This window comes from Microcaecilia unicolor, chromosome 1 (assembly GCF_901765095.1).
Source record: "Microcaecilia unicolor chromosome 1, aMicUni1.1, whole genome shotgun sequence".
In the NCBI taxonomy this organism is placed as follows: domain Eukaryota; kingdom Metazoa; phylum Chordata; class Amphibia; order Gymnophiona; family Siphonopidae; genus Microcaecilia; species Microcaecilia unicolor.
In genome coordinates, this window is record NC_044031.1 from 315,843,076 (window position 1) to 315,859,040 (window position 15,965).

A 15,965-nucleotide genomic window follows, 5' to 3' on the forward strand; every position below is an offset into this window, starting at 1 on the left:
AGGGATTTGTTTGTTTGCTCTGAGCTACTCCTATGATAAGACCTGATGTGTCTATATTCTTGCCTTCCTTGCACATTATCGTCACTGTTGTTGTAAATAAAATAATTGTCCTGGTTTTATAATACTTGGTTGTGGAGTTAGTTCTTTCTGTTATGTGGGTGTTGTGGGCTTGGATCTAAGGATAGGGGGAACACATTTGCTTCTGACACTTCACTCACTAATGTCAGTCTTGTTTGAGACCCATTTCTTTCAGAATTTATACTAAGTGCCAGGTACCCCAATAACACCCCCAAAAAGGGTTGTATGTATGTGCTCACAAATCACTCACTGTGACAATCAATCAGTAAATCACTCAACCACTAACTCACTCAGCAGTCAGTCACTCAGTAAGTCATTCAGTCACTGAATCAGCCAATCATTCACTCAGTCACTCACATAGTAACTCACTGAGTCGGACACCTACCACTCAGTCACTGACTCACTCATTTCATCATGTATGCCATCAGTCACGCACTCAGTTGTGAATATACTCAGTCAACCACTCACTAATCAGCTATTTGCTCTGACTTTCACTCACACTCATACCTTTTACTCAGTCACTCAATGTCTTTTGCTTAGTAAATCAATCAGCAAGTTACTCTTTTACTTAATCTTTTTCTAAGTCAGTCATTCATTGAGTCAATAAGTAATTCAGTTGCTCACAGTCATTCAGTCACTCACTAACTTAGTCACTAAGTCAGTTACCCAGTCACTGACTTACATAGTCATTCACTCGCTAACTCAGGCAGTCAGTGACTGTCATTCACTCAGTCAAGTTGCTCAGTAACTAGGTCAATCACTGTCTTGGTTACTAAGTGACTCAGTCACCCAGTCACTCATGTACTCCAGTCAGTCATGAGTCAGTCACACAGTTATTCACTCATGAACTCAATATGTCACTCAATCAGTTACTCTGTAATTTACTCGCTCAGTTCATGCCATCACTTGCTGGGTCACTCAGTTACTTAGGTAGTTAGTTACAGTCACTCAGTAGTCAGTCACTTGTTCAATCATTCTCTCAGTCACTTGCTAACTCGCTCAACTCACTCAGTCACTAACACGGTCTCAGCCACTCTCAATCACTCAGTTACTCAAAATCACTCAGTCATTTAGTTAAGTCACTCAGGCACTCGCTGTGATAATCACTTAGTCACTCAGTCAGCCAGTGACTCAATGAGTTACTCAGTTACTCATTCTCTCATGAGTCAGTCACTCATGCACTCAGGTCACTAAATCACTCATATTTCTTATGTAGTCTCTTACTAAGTCACTCATTCACTCACTCATTTAATCAGTCAGTTGCTCACAAAGTTAGTTAGTCAGTTACTAACTCAGTCAGTTGCTCACTACCTTAGTCAGTTACTAACTAGGTCACTGATTCACTCACTGTCACTCAGGTACTCCATCACTCACTAAGTCACTCAGTTGCTCACTCAGTAAATCCACTCAGTCACTCTCAGTTGCTCAATTACCTACTTAGTCACTCACTATGTGCATAAAACTATCCAGAAGGAAGGGCTGTGATCACCACAGGTGATGAGCTTTAGAAATATTACAATATATGCATAGCCAGTCATTTGTTTCAGATGGGATGTTAGGGTGGGGCCATGATCCTTAATTGCCAGGGTCCCAGATCAACATAGATATCACACTGTTGATGGAAGAAAGTGCATATGAACAACTTTAAAAATTGAAGGTAGATGAAGCCATGGGGCCAGATGGGATACATCCAAGAATATTAAATGTAGAAATCCTGGCAGGACATCTTAAGGATTTATTTAATAGATCCTTGGAGATGAGAGATGTTCCATGGGATTGGAGATAAGCAGATGTGATCCTGCTTCACAAAAGTGGAGACAGGGAATCCGTGAGAAACTGCAGGCCAACAGGCCTCACTTCAGTGGCTGGAAAATTAATGGAAACGCTGCTGAAGGAAAGGATAGTGAACTTCCTGGAATCCTACAGGTCACAGGATCTGAGGCAGCATGGTTTTACCAAAGAAAAATTATGCCAAATGAAATCTAATTGATTTCCTTGACTTTTAAAGCTCTTAGAGGAAAAAAAAATGAGAGCTCAGCAAGAGAGACCACAGGGGTACATCCTAGTCCATCATTTTGGGCCCCCCAATTCCAGCACATTTTTATTACAGTATAAATATATTTTGGTTTACATGGGTGAGGAGAGGGGAACATGCAATGCCACAGCTGCAGTTTCACCATAGTTTTCAGAGCCTGTGTGGCAGGGATTTCTGACTACTGTTAATGTTGCCACTACAATTGCAATCTTCCCCTCCCTCCCTCCTGCTGCCACTGCCCCCCCTCCCCCCCCCCCCCCCCCCCCCCCCCCCCGCCACGGGCCTTTGCCTTCCCAGCTCTGCAGCAGTGATGGCAGCAGTAAAAACAATGGGAAGATGCATGGGACCATTTCCGTGCATACATCGGTGCCATTAAAAATGAATTAAATCTGAATGCACAAAGAGGCAGAAAAATAGAAAAAGCTGAAAGTAAAAGATTAGTGCCTGAGGTAGATGTAGTGGAGGAAGTGAAGAAGGATAGGAGGAGAGAAAAAAATTACAAAATTCATAATAGACCCTGGAAAGAGAATTAAGAGAAGACGGAAAAGCAGTAACCAGAGACTCAGACCAATTCAATGTGAAAAATTAAATGGCCAGAAACAAAGGTGGAAAATGTATTTTTAATTTAGGATAAAGTAATGTAGTAGCCATGGAGTCCACTCTAAAGTTTAATTTAAAAAATGGAAAATAAGGTGGTACCTTTTCATTGGACTAAATACTTTTTTTTTTTTTTTATAGCTTTGAGAGTCAAAAACCTCCATCTTCAGTCAGGAAAGTATTTAATACTATTTTTGACTAGAATTCAGAGGTCAAACTCTCTGTCCTCTCATATGGATAGTATCCTGATCTGAGTAAAGAGGTCTTGGCAAAAAAAAAACCCTTTTTTATTGGACAAATTTAATTTTTTTCCATGTTTTAAATTTTATTTATTAATTTAATAAATGGAATATGTTTGTTTTTGAAATTTACATCTGCCATATTTATATTTTGCACAGTACAGGAGGACATTGTTCTGTCCTTTGACAGCCTTGCCTTAGTTATAGTAGGTTCCTGAAATGTGTTTAATGCGTTACTGCAGATCTGTCTGTAAGTTAGAGGAGCAATGCATTATGTGTAATATAGTTCACAGCTAGTGCAGACACGCTTGTCTGTTTGTTTAAAAACTGTTATCACTGATGTAATGTTGCCTGAACCTCTTCTCTTTCTCAGCCTAGCTTGACTGCCTTGCTACCTGATGGCTCTGTCTCATTGGTCTTTATGCTCTTGTCCTTTGGGCTTGGGAGCCCCCCTGCTTTTCCCCTTGTTCTAGCTTTGAAACGTTCTCCTTCTTGTTTTCTGTCAGTACGTGACCTGATAAACTCCCTGAAGAGAACTTGGTTTTTTACCTTGTAAAATATATCTTATCAATAAGATATAGCACGTTCCAGGCATCCATTTCTGAGCTGTTTCTGCCTGTTCATCTGTTTTCCACCTCAGCAGTAGAATTGTTTTTCTTCAGACTTCTACCTCCAAGCATTGTTTCAGCCCAGAATAACGAAGTCTCTGTGCTATGAAGCACCCCTTCTGACTGTGAGTACATTGATGTGTTTATGCAATAAAGAAAATATCAGAAAAAGAAAGAGGCTTCAGGGTGTGCTGGTGTGCCAAGGTTTATGCTTCAGGATATTAAGATTTTGTTAGTTTTCAAGTCTTAAGAGAACTGAATAGACATACCTCACTTTCTTTGGTCTGGCTTACTGGGGGGTTCACTTTAATTTTTGTCTGTTTCTATTTTTTGTTTGTGATTACTTATTCTTTATATGGTTAGGGTCTATCTGTTTTTTTTGCATGTATGAAAAAGGCCAGGTATTCCGTTAGCATTGTGGGATTGATTAGAACTAATCTGGCTTGTTTAGTTTTCCAGTAGATGTACTGATATTCTAGTGCCCACTGAAATGTTTACAATGCTGTCTTTCCTAGGTAGATCTTTGTTGTGTCACTCCTAGAAGTTAGTGCTAGTACAGTACGGCAGAATTGCTCTATAGGTCCTGAATGACAATATGTCTGGTATTGGATTTTATATCTGGGTTTAACTCCACGTCTTTCTCAGTAGTAGCTCAAGGTGCATTACATTCAGGTACAATAGGTATTTTCCTGTCCCTAGAGGGCTTACAGTGTACGTTTGTACCTGAGGCAATGAAGAGTTATATGATTTGGCTAAGACGCTAGAGAACCCTGGCTTTCCTGCTTCTCAGCCTGCTGCTCTATCATTAGAGTCAGCTAATACATACTATATGTGTATGTATTATATATAAATAATATTGTATTATTTCGTTTTGATTTATTTTTGGCATATAGTTCCTTGGCATGTGTCCAATGTGCATATTGCCATCGTTTTGGGGTGGGGAGGAGGAAGAAAGATAGTAGGTGTAGTTGTACCAGAGTGACACAGTAAAAGCCATAAGGTTGCCAACTGGATCCAGATTCGCCTGACAGGGTTGATCCAGTCCTGGGTTTATCCTATTGCATGCAGGGTCTTGTAGTCTTGCTTTTCTTTGGGAATGCAATGGGGAAATCAGAACTACATGTCCCTGCATATACTGGTTTAACCCTATCAAGTGAATATAGATCCATTTGGCAACCCTTCACTGTTGTGTTCAAAAGTGCCCTGACTGTCCATTTAGTGCTGATTTAGGAGTCACCCCACCAAAGGATTTAACCATGCCTCAACTCACCTGTCTTAGCCCTGCCTGCCCCACTTTAGCCTCCCCAAACATCTGATTCACCAACTGCATATGGTTGTCACCAGTGTTCCTCCCTGAATACTTACTGTATTTCACATAACTATATTTTAATTTTATTTTAAGAGTCTTATGTTTCTGAGATCTTGGCTTGGTTTCATTCTCCTCTGGGGCCAGAATGCCAGCAAACATGATTCCTGCAAACACTTTTAAAGCCTGACACATAATGACACTGACAGCAGTCCTAGCAAACACTGCTTTCCAAGAAGCACATCCTGTTCATTTTACACCTGTTGTAGCATATCATTAACAGTGATGAAGTCCAAGAATGTGTAGGTGGAGGAGGGTGCAAGAGATGGAAGGAAGGAATGGGGCAGTCTCTGAGGGCCAAAGATGCTGGATTAAAGGTAAAGGACAATTAAAGTGGAGGGACCTTTGCTGGGGTATCTTCAGGGGTCCTAAAACACCTCCAAATGTTAACCCAATTCTTAGAAAAAGCCAGGTATGATTTACGGAGTTACAGTTTATATATGGTTATTTGTTACATAAATGGATTTGAAATGTATACCATTAATGTTTGCTTGTTATATTACTATCATGTTCTAACATTATCATGTAACCCAAAAACCTTATATAATACCAAATGTCTATTCTCTTCTTATTTCCACTATTCATGATGTATTGTAAGCCACATTGAGCCTGCAAAGAGGTGGGAAAATGTGGGATACAAATGCAATAAATAAATAAATAAAATCCAATTGCGTTGACTTTTCTGTTAATACCAACAAGTCAAGATTTGGCTGGACTATTTAATTCGTTCTTACAGACAATAGAATCGTTACATTCTAATCTGTAAACTGAATTATCTTTTCTGTCCAAGGTTACTTACGAAAATTATATTAATTATGGATTCCCTCTGTAGTAAGGATGTTGTTAGGTTTGAAGGGTAAGGTTGGGTGAAACACGCATTATCCTACAAAGCGAATGAGAAAGAGTTCACCACCAGACATCGTCCCCTCCCACTCCAATCAGCAGAGCCTGATACAGGGCATAGGGGAATATTTCTGTACTGAAAGCAATCCTGACACATCTCCTCATGTACTGAATATCCCGAATAATGTGCAACTCAATTCCCAGTCCAGATCATTGTGATAGAATCCGATCAGTGTGTACTCTTGCATGCTTTGGTTCGGACTGTGAACGAATACAAGTTGGGACATACGTGTGGAGTTTTGCATAATTTTGCAGGTTCCTTTGGCAGTTTATTTAGACCGAGAATGAGTAGAACGAAACAAGAAGGTTGTTGTATGACTCGGGAGAAGGACATCTTTGCAGTCCATGGCTCGCCAACGCTAAAGAAATGCCACATCTCTCAAATTTTTAATTCATAAAACAACTGGGGAGAGGAAGGTATGTGGCGGAATTTTACCTTTCCGTGCTTTCCATTTTCTGCTGAAGATGCTCTGATTATCATCTCCCATCCTCAGCACCTCTCTATCTTCTCCCGTCCCCCGCAGTCTGGGCGCCCCCCCCCCCCCCCCCCCCCCCCCCCCCCCGTTCCGACCGGCGCACGCTCCTCCTCCTTTGTCTGGAGTGCAGCAGCAGACAATGCAGCACTCTGCGCCCGCCTTCCCTGCGCGCTGATAGGCTCTCCCTTCTCGCATTACATCACCCGAGCCCAGGGTGAATGACAGCTCAGAGGCAGGGTCGCACCCACCCTGCTATAAACCCCGGGGTTCACTGCGGCAGCGGCATCGGGAGACCTGCAGTTAGGAGCGGGGCGCCAGCAGGGTTGGCATTTGTGGGTAGCAAGTGGCATCATTCGGAAAAGGAACCATGCGTGAAATTGTGCACATCCAGGCTGGCCAGTGCGGCAACCAGATTGGAGCCAAGGTGAAAAATATCATTTACTATTCCTATCTATTAATCTGTCAAGTGTGTAGATTACAAAATAGACGAGCAAAGCGCAAGACTTTTCCAGGTTGTCGTTTGCAAATGATAGGCAAAAATCTCATTGATGATTGTGGTTGGTATTGTATAGTTGTTCTGTATGAATGGTTTATTGCCTTACGGGGACTATTGTTCTATAGTGGTGATATATATTGCACGGATTTCTTTTTTTTTTTTTACTTAAAATGTTTTCTTATGATCAAAGGCTTTTGTGTAGGTGATAGCTCTCGAGACAATCGTGTTTTAAATGTGTCACGTCTGGATTTCATGTCTCTTTTTTTCCCACTGAAATGGAATATCATGTAGATAGGGAATCTAAAATGTGATGTCTTTAAATCAGCCTACAAGTCTTTGTAAATATAATTAGGAAAGGGGGTCATTTTTTTTTCTTTGCACCAGTTCTAGATGGACACTGCATATTTCACAGTGATATGCGTAGGTCCGTTGGAGAAAGGTGTAGGTCTACTAGTACTGGAAAGAAATTGCTCCAGGTAGGGTCATCTAGTGACTAGTGAAGGGAAAGGGGGAATAAATGAGCTGTTGAATGTGGACAATGTTTTTTTTTTTTTTAATGAGTTATGTTTTCTGACTGGATACATCATTCTTTAATGTTGCTTTGTAACACTACCATTAAACTTCCTATTATCTCCTCCCAAAGTCTCCCTGTTGATGTCCCATTGTGATATTCCTAATGATAATTTGATTATCTCGCATAACTTGTACAATGTAACCCATAACCAAATTGTATCAACTGTATTCTCTGTATTCATATCTTATTGTAAGCCACACTGAGCCCGCAAAGAGGTGGGAAAATGTGGGATACAAATGCAAACAATAAATAAATAAATAAATAGAACCGCTACAATTATAATAAAGGCTTTCTTTTGCATAGGAAAATGGGTGATTTCTGCATTTGTCTGTCTAGTTTATGACCACAGGGCTTGTCAGTGATTATCTGACTGCAGATATCAGACTTGTAGAAGTTCTTGTTCCCCCTAATAGCCACACCTTAATAATACAGATCTCCTTCCCACCTCCTTCACTTCAGCAGCCTTTCTCTAACTGATAATTCCACTTTACAAATGTAACATTATTTTCATCGTCTTTGATAAAATCTCTTCCCCTGCCCCCTCCCCCCCCTACACACACACACCATGTGAACGAATAGGAATTTTCAGTTGTAGGCTGAGATGTCTGAGACAGACATTTTAGCTTCTGTGAATCTCAATAAGGATTAATGTGCATATTGAGTAACTGCCCCGTCTCTCCCTTTTTCTTTTGTAGTTTTGGGAGGTTATTAGCGATGAGCATGGCATTGATCCCACTGGTAGCTATCATGGGGACAGTGACCTGCAATTAGAACGAATCAACGTCTACTACAATGAAGCTACTGGTAATTTTTCATGATGAGTTTTATAGTTCAATTCTTTCTGTCTAATCTGCCTCCTGTAACAGGAGTGTAATAATTCTGTGCCAGTGTATTTGTGAATATGATCTTCTGTATTTGGAACAGCAGTTTTTCTTTGAAAAATAAAGAATAATTGGGAAGATATACAACATCTTCTTTGGATGTAGTGGGCAAGTGGCTTTCTGTTTCCCTAAACTGAATGGTTGTGTTCTGATGAGGTTGCTTTCCACACACTGCTTCTCTTGTTCATTTGCCGACTGAAGCTTTAGAAAAACCTTTTTTTTCCTTCCTCCTACAGGTAATAAATTTGTACCCCGTGCAATCCTGGTTGATTTGGAACCTGGAACAATGGACTCTGTCAGATCTGGACCATTTGGCCAAATTTTTAGACCCGACAACTACGTGTTTGGTATGTCTTCTAAAGGGTGGCATGTTACATTTTCTTTCAACATGCTGCACAACAAAATCATTCTCTGTATTCCTGGATTAGCTCAACCATCACCTTGAATGTTTTATGATTTGCATTATTTTTGCATCACCATCTAGCAGTATCTTATAGTGTTTATCACCAAATGGCTTTCAAGGGAGAGATCCATGAAGCTGTGAAGGTATTCTCAGCCTGGGAATCTCACTCATCCCTTGCCTCCAACCCCCCCTCCCAAAACCACAAGGATCTCTGCAATATAACAAACATGAAGAGTTGTGCGTATGTCTTTTAGGATGGGTCTTAAGTATAAAAATGTAAGGCCCATCTAGTCTGTGCAGCTTTCTTTCCTGTTTCAATACTGTAAATCAAGGTTGTCCAAACTCGGTCCTTGAGAGCCACAAACCAGTCGGGTTTTCCCAATGAATATGTGAGATCTATTTGCATGCACTGCCTCCATTGTATGCAAATAGAGCTCATGCATATTCATTGGAGAAATCCTGAAAACCCAACCTAGCAAGGGTCAAGGCTGGTCACCCATGCTCTATCATGCTTGCTCTTCAGTTTTGCCCTGACTTCTCTGCAACTAAGGATCCTCTGTCCGTATCTCACACTTTCTTGACTTCACATGCTGTTAGCCTCCACCAGCTTCTTTGCGAGACCATCCCATGCATTCACTCTTTCTTGATCTTCTTCTGCGCTTACCCTTCTCAATCTCATATCACTACCCCTTTGCCTTAGAACAGTGATTCCCAAACCTGTCCTAGGAAAACCCCAAGCCAACCAGGTTTTTAGGATATCCACAATTCATTTTCATGAGGTTGATTTGCATACTCTGTCTCCTTGTGGAAATCCTGAAAATCTGTCCCCCCAGGACAAGTTTGAGAAACCCTGCCTTAGAACTTCCTTTCCACTAAAGAATGTCTACTTCTTGTATATTATTTTTACCTTTACCTTTGTAAGTATTTAAGGTCTTTGTCATCTCTTCCCTCTTGTGACTCCTGCATGACAGTGTGGTCAGTGGCATAGCCAGGAATTTCAACAGGGACCAGTGCATCTCACGCTGCATTTCCCTCCCACCACATCTCTCCCTTCCCTGTCTTGCAAAGCACTCTCAATTCCCTCCTTTCCCCTGCGCCTTAAAATCCCTCCAGTCTGCCCAGGCAGCGCCAGTAGCAGCAGTACTCATAAGCTGCCTGTGGCCTGCACCACGGCATTCTCTCTGAACCATACCAACCTTCAGAAAGCAGGAAATTGCATCAGAAGGGGTGGGATGGTTCAGAGAGAAAGCCCCGGTGCAGGCAGCCCATGATTGCTGCTGGCTCTGCCTGGGCAAAGATTGGAAGTGATTTTAAGGCAGCTTGGGTGGGGGGAGTGCGACAGCTTTGCGGGGAAGGAGTTTAAAATGTTATTTTTGGTTTTAAAATATTGAATGGTTGTATTTCCTCAACACTCAATGCTACTTTAAGGTGTTACCAACCTCACTCTCTAAAATCCTCTCAAAAACAACTACTTGAAGTACCTTCTTTTTGGCAGGTTCATTTAGAAGAATGTAGATCTTCTATTTTTTTTATATTAAAGTTCCTAAGTTATGTAACGTGTGCCTATTGAACTCCATACTATGCAGAATATGGCCCAGTTCAAAAAGCCTTAAAACCCCATATGTTTATTCAGGCACATGGATCACCAGATGTATATTATTTTGTTTTGTGAACTTACATTATAGTTTGTTTTTGTTAAGTTGTAGTATAGTATAATTTTGTATAGTTATGATATATTTTTTTATTGCTATGTTTGTATTATTTTACTTTGCATGTGGTCTTGCTTCAGATATAGTGGGCTATAAATAAAGTTTCATTATTATTAAGAGGAGAGATGCAGTGGGAGAGAGAAGAGAGGGACTGACAGGGGGTGTGTATGCAACGCATACACCTTGAATGGATATGCCACTGACTGTGGTGTTTGTGAGGAATAAAGCATGCTCTGCTCTTTGGCTATGGGAAAAGTGATTAACAAATCAGGGCCTAAGTAAAATACCTTCCAGTTTATACCAATAATGCACTGGAATGGTGGAGCTGGAATAAAAGAGTGATGATTTATACAGTGCCAGGAAAGAGTGTGGACCGCCGAAGAAGATGTATAGTATACTTAGAACACAATTAGATCTTAATCTAAACCCTGGAAAATACATTAATCCCACTGGGCTACATAAGTTAGACCAAAAGAATATATTGTACTCGTTTGTTCTAACAAAAGATTCAACAGTAAGTCTCCTTGTGTGAAAAAGTACATGAACCTTCATTCAGTAACTAGTGGTACCTAACTGAGCAGAATTTAACATTTCCTGTAACTGTTGATCAGTCTATCACGTCACCCTTGAGGAATTTTGACCTTTTTTTTCATACCTGTTTCAACTCTTTTGTCATCCAAGGAGGTTCACAAATGTTTCCTCAGCACTGTAAAGACTACTTTATGGGGAAGGTAATTTTCTGGAAACCCACACTGCTTGCAGGCCTGTGAGTACTTTATACATGTATTACAGTCTTGAAAGTTGATTTTTAAGGAACCATCCTGAGGAGTTTCCCTTTGAAAATCTTGGTGGGTTGTTGCCAGCAAGGAGTCTTCATCCCACTTCCTTTGCTGATGCAAGGGGGAGTGGGGGGGGGGGGGGTAAAGCAGCAGTCAGCAAGCACTGAGACACAAGAGAAAAGGAAAAGTGTGCAGAGCAGGGGCCATACTGAGCCCCTGGCCCAAAAGAGCATAAGCATTGCCATACTGGGACAGACCAAAGGTCCATTAAGCCCAGTGTCCTTCCTTGAAAAGTTTCATGTGCACTGGCCACAACTGTGAAACCAACAACATAATTAAACAAACCACCATCTCACAAGTAGATAGCAGAAGGAAATCTAGCTGAGTATTATGTATTCTGTCAGTATTATATACGGTAGGAATGGCATCGTGTTAAAAAGTACATTAATACATCCCATGCAGTTGCTGCTCTGAATTGACTATCCTTGTCCCTCTAAAATCTTGTGACCTCCCTTACATGAATTAAGAAGAGGTTCCAGTCGTCCCTAACACTTATGCCATTTCTAGGGTGTTTTCTTGTGTGAGAGGGTCCCAATCACAGTGCAAATAAGGCAGGAAAAGCAAAGAGTCAAAGGACAGTAATTCTAGTAAAAGGATGATTTCAAAAGAGACTATTTACACTGTGCTCTTGGAAGTACAGGCTTTCGTCTTGCTGGTACTTATATTCCCAGCCACAGCTACACAGTGAAAAGGCCACCTGAGCTCAAAAAAGGCCATAAGAATGGGACCTGGGGTTTACTGAGAGTACTGTACTAACATTATTCAAAATGGAAATTCATAACCTCTGTTAGCTACAAACAGCCTTGTAAAAATTCTTCAGGTTACGCAGAAAAGTCAGGGGGTGAAGATAGTGTAGGTGCAATTATGAATTTGAAGGTTCTTTTCATAAGGAACTTCCATCCTATCATTTCAATGTGGTTAGTTAGAGAAGAGATGGCGACTTATTACCTGTACAATAAGGTGGAGGCCCATGCACATTCCCTGTTGCCACCAAGAGCTGCCTCCCCCACCCCCACCTCCCAAGCTGTCATAAGCACATTTCCCACAATGTAGCAGGCTTGCTGGCATCAGTGCCCTACTTCTTCTAGTAGTCTGCTATTAAAGTACATTAATTTCAAAATCTGATGGGGGTGGAAAACATACCACATTGAAGTTTGAGGCTGGGATTTATTGTTTAATGGTGACACTGGCTCAGTGCTCACCTGCTTTGTGGTGTGGATTAATCATCCTCACCTCACTCTTGGCCCTGACCTCAGATACTGGTTCCGCAGCATGGCAGGCTCGCTGATGTTGGGTGTATTGCTTTTGATGTACAGCCCAAGCCTCAGCTTCCTATTATGGAGTTTACGGTGTGCTGGTAGCATGTTCCTCCATCTTGTGACATGATTTCCACAGCAGTGTAGCATTCCTACTCATCATGACTAGAAAGAGGCTGCAATCACTTAATCTCATGGACAGCTGGCTGTATCAACGTTGCTGCTCATGAGCTTTTGCAGAAGAACAGCATAGGGGTCAGGCTGACAGTGAGACTCACATTTCTCTCTACTTGATGTGAGGTGTCATGGGTGCCTTTGTGCTTTGCAGTTAAAGTCAGTGCCATGGAACAGTTTGTGTACCAGCTACAGGACCTCAAATTTTGCTATCCAGTGGCACATGAGCTGGCACGGGCCACCTTCAGGATTACCTCACTACTCCCTCAGTGCTCGACAGTGCACAGAACCCTGACCCTTATGCTCACAAGTGGATTTATGGCTGCCTCCAGCTCTTCTGGGGCAAACCAAGACAGAAAAGTATCTAGCTTCTGCTTCCCTTTATATCATTCAGAAGTATTACATTTCTAGCTGAATAACTGAGATTCCACAATTAACACAGAATGAAACAATTCTTTTTCTCTCTCGTATTTTCTAGAACAGCTATAGAAAGCAGGCTAGCAGTTTAATGAGGTATGAGATAAATATTGTTGTTACATATGGGAATAGTCACATTCAGAGAATATTTTGGCCTCAGCTTTTGGGCAATACATTTTACAGTACTTTAATTGCTTCCACTGGGCAATGTATTTTCACTCTGTCGCTCCAAAGCAGTTCAACTTGATTATCATCTTTTAATTGGAAAATGTAATACAATCTCAAGGGTTTTGTAAAAAAAAAAAAAAAAAATTAAAACAAATACTTTGAACATTGCTCTGAAGAAACATTGTTTAGTAGTCATCGTTGTAATGCAGTATATTTCAAATTTGTGTTTCTGTAGGTCAGAGCGGTGCTGGAAATAATTGGGCCAAAGGCCACTATACAGAAGGAGCTGAGCTGGTGGACTCAGTCCTTGATGTGGTAAGGAAGGAATCTGAGAGCTGTGACTGTCTACAGGGTTTCCAGCTGACCCATTCCCTGGGCGGTGGTACTGGCTCTGGTATGGGAACTCTCCTCATCAGTAAAATCAGGGAAGAGTACCCAGACCGTATCATGAATACGTTCAGCGTAATGCCATCTCCCAAGGTGTCAGACACCGTTGTTGAGCCATACAATGCTACCCTCTCTGTCCACCAGCTTGTAGAAAACACTGATGAAACCTATTGCATTGACAATGAAGCCCTGTATGACATCTGCTTCCGTACACTAAAACTCACAACACCAACCTACGGGGACCTCAATCATTTGGTCTCAGCCACCATGAGTGGTGTAACAACATGTCTTCGCTTTCCTGGGCAGCTGAATGCTGATCTTCGAAAATTAGCTGTCAACATGGTGCCTTTCCCACGTCTACACTTTTTCATGCCAGGCTTTGCACCACTGACCAGCCGTGGCAGCCAGCAGTACCGTGCTTTAACAGTCCCAGAACTGACACAGCAAATGTTTGATGCCAAGAACATGATGGCTGCCTGTGACCCACGCCATGGCCGCTACCTGACAGTGGCAGCCATGTTCCGGGGCAGAATGTCCATGAAGGAGGTCGATGAACAGATGCTCAATGTTCAGAACAAAAACAGCAGCTATTTTGTGGAATGGATCCCTAACAATGTGAAGACAGCTGTCTGTGACATTCCACCACGAGGCCTCAAAATGTCAGCCACCTTTATTGGCAACAGCACAGCCATCCAGGAGCTGTTCAAGAGAATTTCCGAGCAGTTCACAGCCATGTTCCGACGTAAAGCTTTCTTGCACTGGTATACTGGTGAGGGCATGGATGAAATGGAATTCACTGAGGCTGAAAGCAACATGAATGATCTTGTCTCAGAGTACCAGCAGTATCAAGATGCTACTGCTGATGAGCAAGGAGAATTTGAAGAAGAGGAAGGAGATGATGAGGCTTAAATGCCAATAAAATCTTTAGTAAAGAAGGCACAGTTCCAATACTGCCATCATGTCTGTTCAAAGTTGTTCAGAAGTGTGTTTCCTCCCATTTTATACCATCAGTGCTCCCCACTACTGCCCGTGTCACCATTTTCTAACTTAACTAACATCAGCGTAATAGTTATGGTTTTGAAATACTTTTAAAATATGTTCACAGTTTGATAATAATGAAAATGACAGCTCTGTTTTCATGGATAAACTCATAAAAAAACATTTCGTGTTGTAACTTATGTGTTTTTGACTTATTTACTACTGGCTTGTTGCACATCTTTTGATTGCCTAATATGTAGCTCTGTGCTAGGGTGGGATGGAGAGGAAGTGTTATTTACTAGAAAGGGTTGCTCCACTTTGAATCAGGCCTTATTTGCTAACTGTCAGTCAAGCACACATTTCATACAAGGCATACATGTAGCTAATAAGATTTTTGAAATATTTAAGTGTCGTGTAGAATATGGGAAGATAGAGACCACTTGGGCCATCTAGTCTGCCCATTTGCATCTGCCCTCTGTGCTGCTACATATCCTAATCTGTCATTGATCTTTTCTAACTCTTGTCACGTCACTAAGGCCCCTTTGGGTTATGCATGTTTGATTTTTGCCACCATTTTGGTGCCTATCACTTCTGCAGGAAGTCTGCTGTAGGTGCATATAACCACCTCAGAAAAAAATATTTTTGTTCTCATGTTTCTTTTACAGGCCCTATCCTTTCAGCTTTATATGGTGTCATCTTGCCTTTATGCATTTTTTAAAATTCCATAGAAAATGCTTCTTTCTGATGAAGTCTGATAATAGATGTTCCCAATTTTTGGGACCTGACCCCAATTTCTGACCAGTGTCTTTAGCAACATCTTGTCCTCAATTCCAGGGGAGACTTATAAGGTTAGGGATGAGACAGAGCCTCTGTCTCAATTGTGAAGCACTGCGTACAACTGGTAGCGCTATAGAAATGATTTGTAGTAGTAGTAAGAACCCTGTCTATCTGATCCACCCCCTCCCACCTGGTTCTGATCCCCTATTCCTGCAGTGCAAATGATTTGATTCCATCTCTACAAGCTACACTTACTAGTGGGATCTCCTGGATCATACCACAAGAGTGGCCTCATCTAGACCAGGAAGCTGATGTGCTAGTTATATGTGGGGGGGGAAAAGGGCAGCAGGAGGTATGTGGAGCCAGGCAGAAGACGGTTGTATTGGGTAGTGGAAGAGCAAAGAGCTTCAGGATTGGGGAGAGCTGGCAGGACAGGGGGCACATGTTGAGTAAGGTGTGCTCAACATTTTCAGGCAATAGCCTTTCTGCTGAATGGGTGTGGCCACTACTGCCGCTGCTGTGAATTACTGGAGAAGCATGAGAAGGATCCTGGTATCTCTCTGCCACACATCCCAATCTCTATGTGTCCTTCTGCTGCATCTGT

The 15,965-nt window shown here is 41.7% G+C and overlaps 1 protein-coding gene across 1 annotated transcript; it reads left to right on the forward strand.

The window, feature by feature from the left end:
- The first annotated feature begins 6,568 nt into the window (after nucleotides 1–6,568).
- LOC115473532 (tubulin beta-2B chain) lies at nucleotides 6,569–14,739 on the forward strand. Its single transcript, XM_030208575.1, has 4 exons — nucleotides 6,569–6,726; nucleotides 8,068–8,176; nucleotides 8,490–8,600; nucleotides 13,455–14,739. Exons 1-4 carry the CDS (start codon nucleotides 6,670–6,672, stop codon nucleotides 14,513–14,515), a joined length of 1,338 nt encoding a protein of 445 aa, XP_030064435.1. The 5' UTR covers nucleotides 6,569–6,669; the 3' UTR covers nucleotides 14,516–14,739.
- Nucleotides 14,740–15,965: the final 1,226 nt, after the last annotated feature.

Bases quoted from the DNA above. Each gene is read 5' to 3' on its own strand.
- LOC115473532 (XM_030208575.1), top strand. From the start codon at position 6,670: ATGCGTGAAATTGTGCACATCCAGGCTGGCCAGTGCGGCAACCAGATT. The intron at 6,727-8,067 runs GTGAAAAATATC...TTTCTTTTGTAG, and splicing joins GCAACCAGATTGGAGCCAAG to TTTTGGGAGGTTATTAGCGA. The intron at 8,177-8,489 runs GTAATTTTTCAT...TTCCTCCTACAG, and splicing joins CTACTACAATGAAGCTACTG to GTAATAAATTTGTACCCCGT.